Source organism: Manis pentadactyla, chromosome 12, assembly GCF_030020395.1.
Source record: "Manis pentadactyla isolate mManPen7 chromosome 12, mManPen7.hap1, whole genome shotgun sequence".
Lineage (NCBI taxonomy): Eukaryota > Metazoa > Chordata > Mammalia > Pholidota > Manidae > Manis > Manis pentadactyla.
This window is the reverse complement of record NC_080030.1, coordinates 71,277,355-71,293,060: the sequence shown is the minus strand read 5'-3', so window position 1 is coordinate 71,293,060 and position 15,706 is coordinate 71,277,355. Positions and strand designations below refer to the sequence as shown.

Genomic DNA, 15,706 nt, shown 5'->3' with positions numbered 1-15,706 from the left:
CTCCACTTTATGCCTCGCTGAGGATTGCTCATGTTCTCCCCTGCTCATCCCTGCAATATTTTTGCTCAACCTAGAAAAAGAAAGCTACCTTTGAAAATTATTCTCTTCCTCATGCATTCTGGTTCATATATTTATAAATGTACTTTGAAATGTATTTCAAACCATGTGGTTTTCTACTTGTATAGGCTTAGGCCCATTAGAGTCACTATTTTATTCAAATTTAAGTAGTAAGGTAAGGCAGATACCTCCTCCCACACATACATGCTAAGGAAGCAGCTACAGCAAATACAACTAACCCTGAAGATGATCTGAACACTGCAGAACAGACGACCTACACCTGGGGAAGAAGATAATGCCCCACAGAGTAGGGTAAAGTGGCAGAGTCATGATCTACCAGGACCACAAGCCTTCCCCCATCCCAGCCCACAGGTGAGAGGAAGAAAAACAAAGCAAGGAGAGGATACACATTCAGAAACTTTGCACACCTGACCCTGGAGATCTGCTCTAGGAACATGAGTCTATATTGCATCAAGCTTTGTTGATTAATGGGGATGGACACCAAGGAGAGGTTGGAACACAATGGGAGGCTGAGACTCCTGCTGCTTGTGGAGGACAGGCACGATCCCTCAGTACCACTAAGACCCAACACAGATGCAGCAGTTTGAAAAATTAACCAGCAGTGGGAAGGGTGCCAGAGGAGTGAGGGTTGGATGGAGTTCTCTCTGCAGGAGAAAGGGCAGGACAACACTTCCCCTGGCCTTCCTCATCCCAACTGGTCACATGCTCCTGGGAGCCCCAAGCACTCCATCCCCCTTGCTGACAGCTCAGCCCCAAGGTGCCACCCTGCATATCCACCTGCTCACCTGCAGTCAGACTTTGCTGCCTGGCAGGAAGCTTTGTCACCTGGCAGGCAGAGGGAGGCTTTCCCAGATTTCTCAGCACTTTCTCAGCCCAACTGGGGAGGTTCCTTCTCCAGCGAGCTCCAAATGCTCTTTCTTGCTTGCTAGAAGCCCAGCACTGCCATGCTCCCCTGTGCACCTGCCTGGCCCACCACGTCAGTCTAGCAGTTCTGTCATCACTGCAGGGCAGTCAGAGGGCAGCCCACCCACAATGATCCTAGCAGAAGCACGGTGGCTCTGCTCACAAAGGGCTGGCTGAGGCAAGCTGCCACCTCCTACAGACAGAAATCAGACACTGCTGGCAGACAGTCTACCAACAGCAACTGGGGCTCCACCACAAAGAAGAACCAGGCAGAGATGAGTAAAGAGTCTTGAGCTTCTGGGACACCTTCTACATAAGGCTGTTATTCTCTAGACCAAGAGGCATAGCATATCTAACACAAAGGAAGAAACACAGAAACCTGGGGAAATAGGAGGCAAAGGAATATGTTTCAAACAAAAGTATGGGATAAGACACCAGAAAGAGGGCTAAATTAAATGAAGATCACCAATCTTCATGATAAAGATTTCAAGGTAGCAGTCATAAATATGCTCACAGATCTGCAGAAAAGTACTGAAGATCTCAGGGAGGGCTTCAACAAAGAGAAGAGTTGAAAAAGAGACACTCAGACATGAAGAATACAGTAACTGAAATGAAATATACAATGGAATGAATCAATAATGGTTTGCTGCAAGTAGAGGAGACAGTGAGATGGGAATTAGAGAACAGGAACACAACGAAACTGAGAAACAGAGAGAAGAAAGAATCTCTAGAAATGAAAGGATGCTAAGAGATCTGTGTGACAACTCCAAATCAAAAAATATTCACACAATAGTAGTACAAGAGGAGAGGGGAGAGACAAAGGGGTAGAAAGTCTTTATGAAGAAATAATTGCTGAAAGCATCCCCAGTCTAGGGAAGAAAATAGGCATCCTGGTCCTGCAAATGCAGAGAACCCCTAGCAAAAGGAATCCCAGGAAGACAACACAAAGACATATAATAATTAAAAAGGCAAAGGTCAAGGATTAGGAGAGGGTATTGAAAGCAGCCAGATAGAGAAAAAACAAATTACTTATAAGGGAAACCCTATCAGGCTATCATCAGACTTCTCAGCAGAAACTTTACAGGCCAGAAAAGAGTGGCACAAAATATTTAATGTATAGAAACAGAAGGACCTTTAACCCCAAATCCTCTACCCAGCAATATTATCATTCAAATTTGAAGGAGAGATTAAACATTTCCCAGATAAATTAAGGCTCAAGGAATTCACCATTACTAAGCTGGCATTAAGAATATGTAAAAGGGACTTCTAAGCCTAAATAGTTCTCACCAGTGAAAATAAACCCACAGTAAAGGCAGTAGACCAATTACTTGCCAAGCAAGCATGAAATTAAAGCAAAACAAAAGTAATAAAACCAACTATGTAGAAAATCAGTCAAAGGATTCACAAAAAGTGCAGATTATGACATCTAATAAAGTATGGAGAAGGAAAAGGAAATGAAGTACTTTTAGATTTTAGTGTTTGAAATAGAGCAATCATCAACTTAATATAGATTGTTAATATGGTTAGGAAACTTCCATGTCCCATACAGCAACCACAGGCCCAAAGCCTATAATAGATACACAAAAAATTTAATAAGAGAAATCCAATCACAAAATTGAAGAAAACCATCAAAAAACAAAAGAAGAATATAAAAGAGGAAGAAAGGAACAGAGGGGAGCTATAAAAACCAGAAAACAATTAATAAAATGGCAATACATACATACCTATCAATGATTAACTTAAATGTAAATGTACTAAAAGCCCCAATCAAAAGACATATGGTGGCAGAATGGATGAAAAAACAATACCTACTTATATGCTGCCTACAAAAAACTCATTTCAAACCTGAAGATATACAAAGACTGAAAGTGAAGGGATGGAAAAAATTATTTCATGCAAATAATAGGTAGAAAAAAGTAGGAGTGGCAGTACTCATATCCAACAAAATAGACTTCAAGACAAAAAAATAACAAGAGACAAGGACATTACATAATGATAAAGGGGTCAGTCCAACAAGAGGATAAGTAATTATAAACAACAATGCACACAACACAGGAGCATCTAAATATGTAAAACAAATGCTAACAGAACTAAGTGAGAAATAAACTGAAATTCATTCATATTTTCATATTAAGGGACATTTCACATGCCACTTACATCACTGGACAGCTCAGTTGGACAGAAAATAAGTAAGGAAAAAAGCACTGAGCACAGCATTAGATCAGGTGGACTTAACAGGTATCTACAGAACATTCCACCCAAAAGCAGCAGGATACATATTTTTCTCAACTGTACATGGAATGTTCTCCAAAACAGATCACATACTATGCCACAAAAAGGGCCTCAATACATTTTAAAAGATTGAAATCTTATCAAGCATCTTCTCAGACTACAATGATGTGAAACTAGAAATAAACTACATGAAGAAGACAAAAAACCCACAAACACATGGAGGTAAACAACACATTTCTAAATAATCAATGGATCAGTGAACAAATCAAAACAGAAATCAAGCAATACATGGAGAAAAATGAAAACAAAAATACAACAGTCCAAAATGTGCAGGATGCTGCAAAAGCAGTTCTAAGAGGGAAGTACATAGCAATATAGGCCTACCTCAAGAAACAAGAACATTCAAAATAAATAGTCTAAACTCACAATTAAATAAACTAGGAAAAGAACAACAAATGAAGCCCAAAGTTAGTAAAAGGAGGGACATAATAAAAGTCAGAGTAGAAATAAATAAAATAGAGAAGAATAAAACAATAGAAAAAAAATCAATGAAATCAATGGTTCTTTGAAAAAATAAACAAAATAGACAAATCCCAGCCAGACTTATCAAGAAAGACAGGACACAGATAAACAAAATCAGAAACAAAAAATAGTTACAAAGGATACCACAGAAATACAAAGAATTTTAGAGAATTCTATGAAAAATTGTATGACAATAAATTGGACAACCTAGAAGAAATGGACAAACTCCTAGAAAAATACAGCCTCCCAAGACTGACCCAGAAAGAAACAGAAAATATGAGCAGACCAGTTATGAGTAACAAAATGTAATTGGTAATCAGAACACTCCCAACAAACAACACCAGAACCAGATGGCTTCATAACTGAATTCTACCAAACATTTAAAGAGATAATAACCAAACTTCTTAAAGTATTCTAAAAAGTAGAAGAGTACAGAATATTTCCAAACTCATTCTATGAGACCAACATCACTCTAATAACAAAACCAGACAAAGACACTACAAAAAAAGAAAATTGTAGACCAATATCCCTGATGAATATAGATGCAAAATCCTCAACAAAATATTAGCAAACCTAATTAAAAAATACATCAAAAGGATCATCCATCACAACAAAGTGGGATTTATTCCACGGATGCAAGGATGGTCCAATATTCGTAAATCAATCAACACCCTACACCACATTCACAAAAAGAAGGATAAAAGCCATATGATCATCTCAATAGATGCTGATAAAACATTTAGCAAAATTCAACATCTATTCATGATAAAATGCTCAACACAAATGAGCATAGGTGGTACATACCTCAACATAATAAAGGCCATATATGACTAACCCACAGCTAATATCATACTCAATCATGAAAAGCTAAAAGCTTTTCTTCCAAGATCACTCACCACTTTTGATCAACGTAATATTATTGGAGGTCCTAGCCATGGCAATGAGACAACACAGAGAGATAAAGGCATCCAAATTGGTAAGGACGAAGTAAAACTGTGACTATTTGTTGAAGACATGATACTATATATAGAAAACCCAAAAGACTCCACCAAAAAACTCTTAGAACTAATAACTGGATTCAGGAAAGTTGCAAGATATAAGATTAATACACAGAAATCTATTGCATTCCTAATAAAGAACTAGCAGAAAAAGACATCAGGAAAACAACTCCTTTTACAGTTGCATCAAAAAGAATAAAATACCTAGGCATAAACTTAACCAAGGAGGTGAAAGACCTATACTTTGAAAACTATAAGACACTCATGAGAGAAATTAAAGAAAACACAAATAAATGGAAATCTATCCCATATTCTTGGATAGGAAGAATTAATATTGTCAAAATGGCCATTTGCCCAAAGCAATTTACAGATTCAATGCAATCCCTAACAAATACCAACAATATTTTTCAGTGAACTTGAGCAAATAATCCTGAAATATGTATGGAACCACCAAAAACCTTGAATAGCCAAAGCAATCCTGAAAAAGAAGAACAAAGCTGGGGGTATTGCACTTCCTGACTTCAAGCTATACTTCAAAGCTACAGTAAGCAAAACAGTATGGTACTGGCACAAGAGCAGACCAATGGAACAGAATAGAGAGCCCAGATATAAACCATGCATATATGGTCAGTTAATACATGATAAAGGAGCTGTGACTATACAATGGAGAAAAGATAGTTTTTTCAATGACTGGTGTTGGGAAAACTGGACAGTTACATGCAAGAGAATGAAACTGGATTACTATCTAACTCCATACACAAAGGTATATTTGAAATGGATCGAAGACATGACTGTAAATCATGAAACCATAAAACTCTTAGAAGAAATCTTAGGCAAAACTCTCATGGATAAGCATGAGCAATTTTTTTCTGGACACATCTCAGGCAAAGGAAACCAAATAAAAATGAACAAGTAGGACTACATCAAACTAAAAGCTTCTGTGCAGCAAATGACACCATCAGCAGAACAAAAAGGCAACCTACAGTATAGGAGAATATATTCATAAATGATTCATCCAATAAGAGATTAACATCCAAAATATGTAAAGAACTCATACACCTCTACACCAAAAAAAATATTAATAACCCAATTAATAAATGGGCAGAGGACCCGAACAGACATTTTTCCAAAGTAGAACTACAGATGGCGAACAGACATGTGAAAAGATGCTCCACATCACTAATCATCAGGGAAATGCAAATTAAAACCACAATGACATATCACCTCACATCAGCTAAAAGCTAGAAAGGCCACTATCTAAAAGATAAGAAGTAACAAGTGTTGGCAAGGATGTGGAGAAAAGGGAACCATCCTATACTATTGGTGAGAATGTCAGTTGGTGCAGCCACTGTGGAAAGCAGTGTGGACCCTCAAAAAAACTAAAAATAGAAATACTATATGACCCAGTTACTCCACTTCTAGGCATTTACCCAAAAAAACCAAAATATCTTATTCTACAAGATATGTGCACTGCTATGTTAATTGCCACATTATTTACAATAGCCAAGGTATGGAAGCATCCAGACAGTCCAACAATTGATGAATGAATAAAGAAGATGTTGTACATATACACAATGGAATATTATTCAGCCATAAAAAGAAAATAAATCCTGCCATTTGCAACAACATGGATGGATCTAAATGATATTGTGCTCAGTGAAATAAGCCAGGTGGAGAAAGACAAATGCCATATGATTTTACTTATTTGTGGAATCTGCAAAGAAAACAAAATAAAATAAACAAAATAGCAGTAGACTCATAGACTCACCAAGAAATGATTGGTGGTTATCATGGGATAGGAACTGGAGTGGGTGGCTGGGGTGAGTGAGGGGGATAAAGGGGCACAAAAATTCTCATTCATAATATAAGTTGGTCACAGGGATGGTAGTACAGCCTGCAGAATATAGCCAATGATTCTGTAACATCTTTCTGTGTTGACAGATAGTAACTGCTCTAGTTGGAGTAAGTATTCAATAATATGGGTAACTATTGAGCCACTGTTTTGTATACTTGAAAGCAATATAAGATTGTATATCTACTATACTTCAATAAAAAAAATGAACTTAGATGTTTAATACCAAAGCTAAAATGAAAATTTGTTTCTTCCTAAACTGATCTGCTGAATGTCCCATTAGCTAAAGAGAAATTATATTAAGATGCCAGCTTGCTAAAATGTAGGTTTAATCCCTAGTTGGAGGTTAACAAACTTTGATCCCTATCATTACTCTTCCAACCATGCCCTTCTGGACAATGGCTTGCGTCCCAGACAGATCATTCTAAGCAATACACAGGCATTCTTATTATATACTATGAGTGCTTTCTGACCCTTGTTAGCAAAGAGGCCCGTCAAGATGGAAAAAGTCAGCAAAGTACACAGTGTGTGCACTGTAATAGTGTTTAATGCAGGGTGCATCCTGTCTCAGCCTCTCAAAGCTACAATTCACATAAAATGTAGGTAGAGGTGAGTGTGCAGCATGGACCCTTCTGATGGGCGATGATTGGCTGGGAGGAGGACTACAAAGCCCACTTCAGACAACAGCCCATGTTCTCAGATGAGGGCAGCAGGCTCTGACCTGAAAGTTACCTGTAACTTATCTATGACTTGGAATTGGCTTTCAGGCCTCCTGTAGTGATCCAGAGCAGTTCTTGCTCTCTTTGCTTAGGGAGCTAGGCATGAGTATTTCTTTGCAGTTAACAAATTAACAGCCTAGAATATACAGAATTTTTGCTTGATTATTTGGTTTTTTTAAACAGATGCTCTGTCAGTTTCCAGAACTGAGAGTCACTCTATTACGTACCCTGATTAAATTTTCTTTTTTCTGTCAATCTACAAAGAGAGAAAAGATGAAACTTTTTCCTTTTAAAAAATCAAATCTTTCTGTCATTATTTCTAATATTCAGTATTTATCCAAATTAATCATAATGCTTGTTTTTACTGCTCCCTATTTGGGCTTGTGTTAAATAAAACTTTCTCTAGCATCTATTAATAAAACTCCTTGGGTGACTTCCAAGATGTCTCTGTAATGTAAAATCCCATGCTATCTGTATTTTGAACAAGTTTAGAATGAATTCTGTATAATGCATTGGAAATAAAGTATGTGTTGTCATTCTAAAGCTATGTTCCAGGAAAACACTTTGTAGTGTATTTCTCATTCAACTTGATCATTCCATATCTTAAAAAGGGATAATTCAGGTATTATTTCTTATACTGGCAAAGGCATTAGCTTTACAAAAATGAATTTTAAAATACTTGTCATATTGGTCAAGTCAGAATACAGGATACAGAATCAGAAACTGAGGGGAATTCAAAACCTTCTCACCGGACCCCCTGTATCCGATCCTTTCTTGTCCCTATCCCTACACTATTTCAGTTGCCAAATCCTGTCCATCCCAAGTTTATGAAAACTGCAGTGCCAACCCACCGAGCAGCAGCCTTCAGTCTTCTACCCAGACCCTTGGGTTCTGCATGGCCCCTGCCAATTCCTTGTCTTATCACTCACCCCTGACTCCAGATTTGAAGATGACCTTTGGAGTAATGACTAAGGATCAGTACTATGACTTCTGTTTCAATGAGTTTGTGAATTTAGCATTTTATAAATGAGAAATGACGTTGGATTGTTGAGTTTAAAGCTGCAAAATTTGAAATACACCATTTGTACAAGCTGATCTCTTATTGTTTCTTTGGTCTAAAACTTCTCCATGATTAAATGCATTCATGCATGCAAAATGAAAACAAGGCAAATAACAGTAGATGCCTATATTATGCCAGGCTCTGCACTTGACACTGGTCAAAAATGGGACAGTCCCTTAGTCAAGGGACTATAGGAAAAAGTCAACTTAGTCAATAATTATAGAAGAGTAGTGACAGTCATATAATCACTGTTTATAAGATAGTGCTATAGGGGCTCTATTGTCTCCTCCTGGTGTGAGTCAGGAGCTCTGTCCTCTCGCTTTATCTCTAAGTAAAAGCCTCTGCCCTGCTCTCCTAAAAAAAAAAAAAAAAAGATAGTGCTATAATAATAACAACAAAACAATAACAGTTATGTTGAAGCTAATATAATTGAAAGTTTGCTCCATGGTAGGCATAGGATATGTGCTTACATGCTTTATCTAATTTAACCTTTTTAGCCACCCTATGTAGCAGGTACAGTTATTATCCCCACTTTACTGATAAGGAAACTCAGACATAAAAGGTTAAGGAATTTGTCCAAAATGACAATTATAAAGTAGTGGGCCTAGGATTTGAATCCAGTTTGTGGTTAGAGTGCAGTTCTAACCTCAAAGACCTATTCTAATCTCTCTGCCTCTAACTGCTGCAGTAGAGGCAGGCTCACCCCCAACCCCTTCATGGTTCTTCACTTGAAACTAGAGACCCATAAGTGGAGTTTTGAAAATGAAAGTCGGTAACAAAATATTTGAAATAGTGGTAATGTTAGAACCCTTTTCATTCACCAAAGTTTCAGGTAAAAGGTAAAGTTCTTGAATGTAGAATTTCAGGAAGCAAGTTCAGGGACAGATAGGTTTTCTGAGATCGCATACTGAGTACCAAGTTAGTGGTCTTCTTTTCCTACCATTTTATTTTACAAACAAATTCATAAATCAAAGAATAAAGCACATTTATTTTCACTGGGAAAAGCAGAATTATTTCAAGATAATTAAGTGAAGCTGTTACAAGCTGAGTCTAGTATATAAATCCATTTGATGAAGTGTTATTGTATGGATTGAATGTGAAGAATAAAGGAATTGAAGGTCACAATGAGGAATGCTCTAGAAAGAAAATCAGAATGTAATCTTTAGTCTTGGCTACACTGCTCCTATAAGAGAGACAGAGAAAAAAGAGGAGGAGGAGGGGGCGGGAGAGGGAGAGGGAGGGAGGAAAAAAAGGGAACGAAGCGCACCACCACAGGGGCTTTTAGCCTCAGGAATATCTTTTCTATGTCCCATTTTCAAGCCTGCCTCTCCTTGCAACTTACATTATAGACTCTGAATCCTTTTCCTGTTCTTCCAGCTTCCAATTAATTTTGGCCTTTTACCAATTTTTGGTTCTTTCAGAATATGATCATCTAAAATAAAACAGGATAATGAAATTGATCCCTCTTTTTTCCCCCATGGTACAGCATGTGGCCAAGACTGGGACAGCAGTTATTGACTAAAGGTGACTGGGCATGCCACAGGTGCACTGTATTACTTTTATTGATCTGTGCCTCTGTTTCTCCACTTTGACTGTCAAATCCTTGATGGCAAGGACCATGTTTTCATTTCTCTTACCCCAATTTGGAGCTCAATGTTTGATACAGAGAAGCATACAAGAAACTACTAGTTGAATGAAAGAATGAATAAATGAATGAAAGGAACAATAGAAATAGCAACACTCATGTTGTTACTTTACTCTCCCCTAGTAATTACTAGAGGGACTACTTCCAGCATAACCATTCAAGAGAGTCCAGAAATAGTTTTCCAAAGATATATGTAAATTCTTGTATAAACCATTTTCTTTTTCTCCCCCCCCCCAACCAAATCTCTGTGAATTATCAAGCAAGTACTTGGGGAAGCAGAATGTTATTTATATATATATATATATATATAAAATATAAACCTGTTTGGTTTTTTGGGTTTGCTTTCAGATGAGTTGTGAAAGAATAGAATGCTATACTATTCCTTTCCATAGAGGTGTAATCTGATTTTGCAAAGAAAGTTACCAAAGTTAGTAACAATTCTTACTGGGAAGACAGTGTCTGAATTGGATTAAGGTAGAACAAGAGTGCCCAGTGCAGGGAAGAGTTTGGTGTTTCTGGCTTCATACAGCATTAAATGGAATATCTATATTTCTTCTGGGTTTAATGAAGCCATAACCAACCAACTCATTGTTGAGTGATGTTGGACATTTTTTGCTTTTAACTTGATGTTTTAATTTGTGCTTATCTAGTCCTCCCACGTCAGCTGCTCAGACTGGCACATTAGGGACAATCAGCTAAGTGTTCCTCTGTGTTAGCTACAGAGTGGAGAAAAACAGACAAGGAGAATCGATGAGAGCAACCAGCCAGGAAGAGAACATTGACTCTCCATCAAGAGCGCTGGCCAACTCGTCCAGCTGCCTGTGCTGAGAGGAAGCAGCTCTGCTCTTTCCCTCGGCGCCTTGTTAAGGTTTAAGTGGCTCAGCCATGGCTGTTAAATTACTTTGCTGTTGTGTGTTTAGTTTTCAGGACTTTATCTCCTGTCTTTCTTCACCATCCTCATCGGGCTGGTGCTCTACTCCTCCACCTCCACATACATAGCCCAGGACCCCCGGGTCTACAAGCAGTTCCGCAATCCTTCGGCACCTGTTGTGGACTTACCGAGCTCATCCCAGGTGGAGCCTTCGGTCACCTACACCAGCCTGGGCCAGGAGACCGAGGAGGAGCCCCGCGTTCGTGTGGCCTAGGAGGAGGCCCTCCCTACTCACTGGGCACAACTCAGTGGCCATGTGTTTGCCCATCATCTCTGTATTGTACATAGAGAAAGGTATTTATTAGGTGCGGTTTACGCAGGTGGACTGCAAGGTAGCAAATACTGAAGCTTGTAAGAGACACAAGCTAAACATCACTGGAGGCACAGGCTCCAATGACCTGACTTGGAGAGATGCCTAGCTAGTGCATAAGCTGATCACAATGCCCTACATTAATTCCTGTGAAAATTTTTGAACCAGAAGCAAGTATTATTATTATTATTACTTGTATTATTATTGTTACTGTTATTACACTGACTTTCAGGGGGATGTTTTGTACTCCTGATGAGAACTATTGCCAGACCCACATGTAGTTAACATAAATCCCACTTTTCTACAGCAAGTCACTTTTTAAGAATCATACTTTATTTTTTTGCACAGTCTATCTGAGTGCTGCATGCCACTGGAGCTCCCCCCCTGAGAAGTTTCCTTACCCTAGGGACCTGGTGGCTAATGTTTTCCTCTGTTACCTGCTGGATCGCCTGCTCGCTAAGTATTTTGTGCTGTGACCCTTGTGGGGAGGGGCAAGTGAACATATGATTCTCTATTCTAGGAATAGACATAAAACAAACATTTTAGCCTTTTTATATTTCAATCTCTGGTTACTCCAGGCCATTGCCTTTCTGTTGTGCCATGTGATTCTGCTAATCAAGTTCCTGTAATAACAGGATAAGGAGTGTTTCATTTCTGTGACTCATTGGAAACTCCAGAAGTAATATCATTTGTGTTTAGGGTAATGTATATACATCTTTTTTTCAATCTTTCTTACCCTCCCTCTCCTCTCTTCAAAAAATATGTTTTATTTTCCTTTTTTTCTTTAGCAATAATGTGGAAATTAATCAAGGCATTAAGAAAAGCTACGGTCCTCTGCTCTTTTCATTGTGTGACACCCTTTTTGAAATACGCCAGTGTGGCAGTTACCTTTATTGTGGAGTTATCATTGGTGAGGCATCCCAGCAAAGTCAAGTTGCTGATATGGAGCCATCTCTGACAATAGCTCAATTTGGCCATTTTGTAGGAGTAAAGAGATCACCAGTGAAAAGATCTGGTATTTTGGTTATATTTGGCATCCATTCAATAGCAGAATATATCAATATAACATTCTTATGGATACAGAGAATATTACAGTGTCCTGATAAGGCTTTGAGGGAAATGTCACCAGTCTAATTTTGTTGCCCTTAAAATAGCCCTTTTTTCAAACACAGGAAATGAAAAAATACCACAGGCCTCTATGATTTAAAATAGATTCTACATGTCAGCATGTGAAACCATCTTTAAGTTTGGCTGGCTTCAGTACCATTCATAAAGACCCCCCATGGAGTTACAGAGTTTGTTTAGGAAAAATAACTGTTTATGAAACTTAGGGCAATTCAAATCATTACATCTTAAGCAAGCACAGCAAAAGAGCGGAGGGAACCCTGAAAAGTAGAACAGATTGCCACTTAGTTGGGACTCCCACATCGCCTTTACAAGGCCTAAGTCTGCAGGCAAAAGCATCCTATGCTGTCAGCTGTCACCATGTGGCCCCTTTGCTGCCTTCTGCCCAGGGTGGGTGGTCTTGCCCTTGGAGATGGGAAAGAAAATTATCTTCTATGATATGCAGATTTTATGGTTATCCCTGTTCAGTCCCCTTAGAAACATTTTATTTTCTGTGGGAAAAAAAAAATCCATGTTAAAGCTGTATCAAGTCAAAATGACTTTGCCAATGTCTACTCTCTGCTACCTTGTAAGCCAATTAAATACCTTTCTCTGAAAATTTTGTCCATTCAGATCTGAAGACCTTTAAAGACTGTGGTTTTATTTTTGTGTTTACATTCCTTTGTTTTGCATAATTTGCTTGATTTATTGCATTTTTAGTATTTATTTTATGCCAAATGTTTTAATCTTTCTTTATTCACTTTTCTACACTAATTTGTAGATGCTTAGTATGAGAAATAAGTGGATGAAAGTATGTATAAGTTGACTCAGTGGACTGGGATTTTTTTTTAATTTAATTTCAAAAGAGTTTGTAATCAGCAGATGGCTAAAAGTTGCTATCTGAATTATTTTCTAGGATATTTTAATTGACTCCATTGTATGGAAACCAAGTGTGAATGTTAAAGTGAATTCACTGTTTACCCTTTATCACCCAGTGTCCTTGTACACAAGACTTTCACGTCCCTGGGGTCCCTTACCGTGTAGGTCATCTCCATTTAGAAGGCTGGTAACACTGAGTTACCCGGGATCAGGAGTTCCAAAGAGACCCTCAGGAAAAAAAAAATAGCAAAGAACAAACTCTTTCCCTGTGCAAAAACAGTGATCCTTTTGGAGTGGGGTGGGAATGGGAATGGGAAAACATTAACTATAGTTGTTTTGTTTCTGAAATTTCATAACCTCAGTAGACACCAGCAAAAACTTCAGCTTCCCCATCCACCACCCCTCTCTCGTCCACAAATGGGACTTCAGCAATATGTATAGAATTTGATTGGGTATACTGGGCATATTGCATAGAGTGATCTGAGAGCAAACCACAGCTTTCCTAAACCCCAACAGAGACCACTTGTTGGTCCTCACTCCTTAATGAAAACTTGCACTGGGGACTGCGCTTGCCTGGGACACACCTTCCCACAGCTCCAAACCGTGAAACACGCAACTGGGTAGACCAGGCATTGGGAAAATTTGCACCATGTCCCATGAAATGTTTCAGTGTTTAGTTTAGAGATTGCTAACTTGTGCTATTAACCTTTTGACAAGCGTGTAGTATTGTTTGTTTTGGGTTTGTTTTGATTTATAACCATTTAGTAGTCCCCAGCTAGCTACCAGTACAGATTTTACCCCATGGGTAGGATTCTATTGTCAAGCCACATAACAAAGCACACTATTCCAGACACTGCAAATGGAAAATATGAACCAAAAAGGAAATTTACACAGATAAGTTGAATAAACTCTCCATTTTTGATATTTGCATGCTCCCCTATGGACTGGCTGTGGCAATGTAATGCTTGTATAATGTTTTCAAATAAGAGTAAATGCTTTATGAAAGCACTGAGTTCTTGGTTTTCTTGAGTGTTTTTCTGTACTATGACAACCATGGAAGCAGGTCCCGTGGGATGCTAGAAATAGCAATGAAAGGAGATATCAGGGTACATGTCAAAATAAAAACCAGAAAGAAAATATTCCCAAATTAGGAAGGCACAATTGGTCTCAGAATTGTAGCTTTGGAAAGCCAAATTGAACACATTTGTAATTTGCAAAATTTATTCCTTATCTAGGCACTTAAGAAGTCTCTGGGGCTACAACCTTCCAGCCCACATTTAAAACACATGTATGGCAACATAAATTTACCCCCAAGAAATAGTTTCTCATAAAGAAGAAAATCTATGTATACTGCCCCAGGCACAATGCCAGGCTTAAAGGGTGAGCCTTCATCCAGAGCAGGACATTTATAAAGCAGGACAATTGGTGTTTCTGCTCCAAACTTAAACAGTGCCTCCACTAACTGCAGGCAACCCCTGAAGTACTTAGAGATGACTGTCTGTAAATAAATGTACATGTTCTTATCATTTGTGTTCACACCCAGACCTCAAAAATTAAAATAGCTGAAAAGACTATGTATTTAGAATATTTGAAATAATCTAAAATTATTTCAAAAGCAAAGTTTAAAAAACAAAACTGAAGCAATTAGAACTCCTGGAAAGGATTTCCTAAAAAAATAAAACAAAATTTTTTAAGAAAAACATCTGTTTTTTTGGGAAAAGAGGCACAGTAGCACACTAATCCTTTATAAAGTGTTCCTAGGTTGTGATCCACTGTGATCTGTATTTATGAGTAAAACGGCATATACTTAACAAACAATTTGCTTGAAAAATGTCATTTACAGTTTAAAAACATCTTTTCATTGAAAAATGTAAATCTTTCTCTAAAGTGGTTATTTAGTAAACTCTTTGATCAAAGATGAAGTATAGTTGAACTTCAGTCCAGCCTATGTCCTAAAATCCAGCAGTTCTAAATTATTGGGGCCCAAAGAGCACACAGTACATGTATGCATCAGGTTTATTCTATCTCCACAATGCACTGTAATTTCCTTAAGAGAAAGAACTTCCAAGCATTTAGGAGTGCTTGGAAGTTCTTGCAAAGATAGGATAAGGCAACACTTGAATGATTGTGACTATTAGCATAAAAGGAAAAGAGAAATAAATGTAATTCAGCAGGAGAACTATAATTTGTTATGCTGTCTTGATGTTCCATAGGAAAACATATTGTAATGTCTGAAAAAAGAGGATCTGAAATCAGCTCCAGCTTGCCTATCTTCAGGCCTAACCAAACCCCCCTTGCACAGGGCAGGCACTCATACAGCTTTTTTTTTTAATGGAATCTAACTTCTAAACCAGAAATAGAAAGTACAAGGGAAAAATTTCTATTACAAAATGTTCCCTTTCTTCTTCCACTATTTAAGTATTTTTTTCTGCAAAATTCCTGTTTTGGGAAAGGAAGAAATCACTGGCCCACT

At 38.0% G+C, this 15,706-nt stretch overlaps 1 protein-coding gene across 1 annotated transcript in view; it reads left to right on the top strand.

Moving 5' to 3' along the window:
• The window catches only part of SLC35F1 (solute carrier family 35 member F1), a 521,014-nt gene extending 506,795 nt beyond the window's left edge, over positions 1–14,219 (top strand). Inside the window, exon 8 of the mRNA XM_036925045.2 lies at positions 10,930–14,219. Coding sequence (XP_036780940.1) covers positions 10,930–11,154 — 225 coding nt within the window. The 3' untranslated portion in view covers positions 11,155–14,219. The remainder of the gene's footprint in view (positions 1–10,929) is intronic.
• The last annotated feature ends 1,487 nt before the right edge of the window (positions 14,220–15,706 follow it).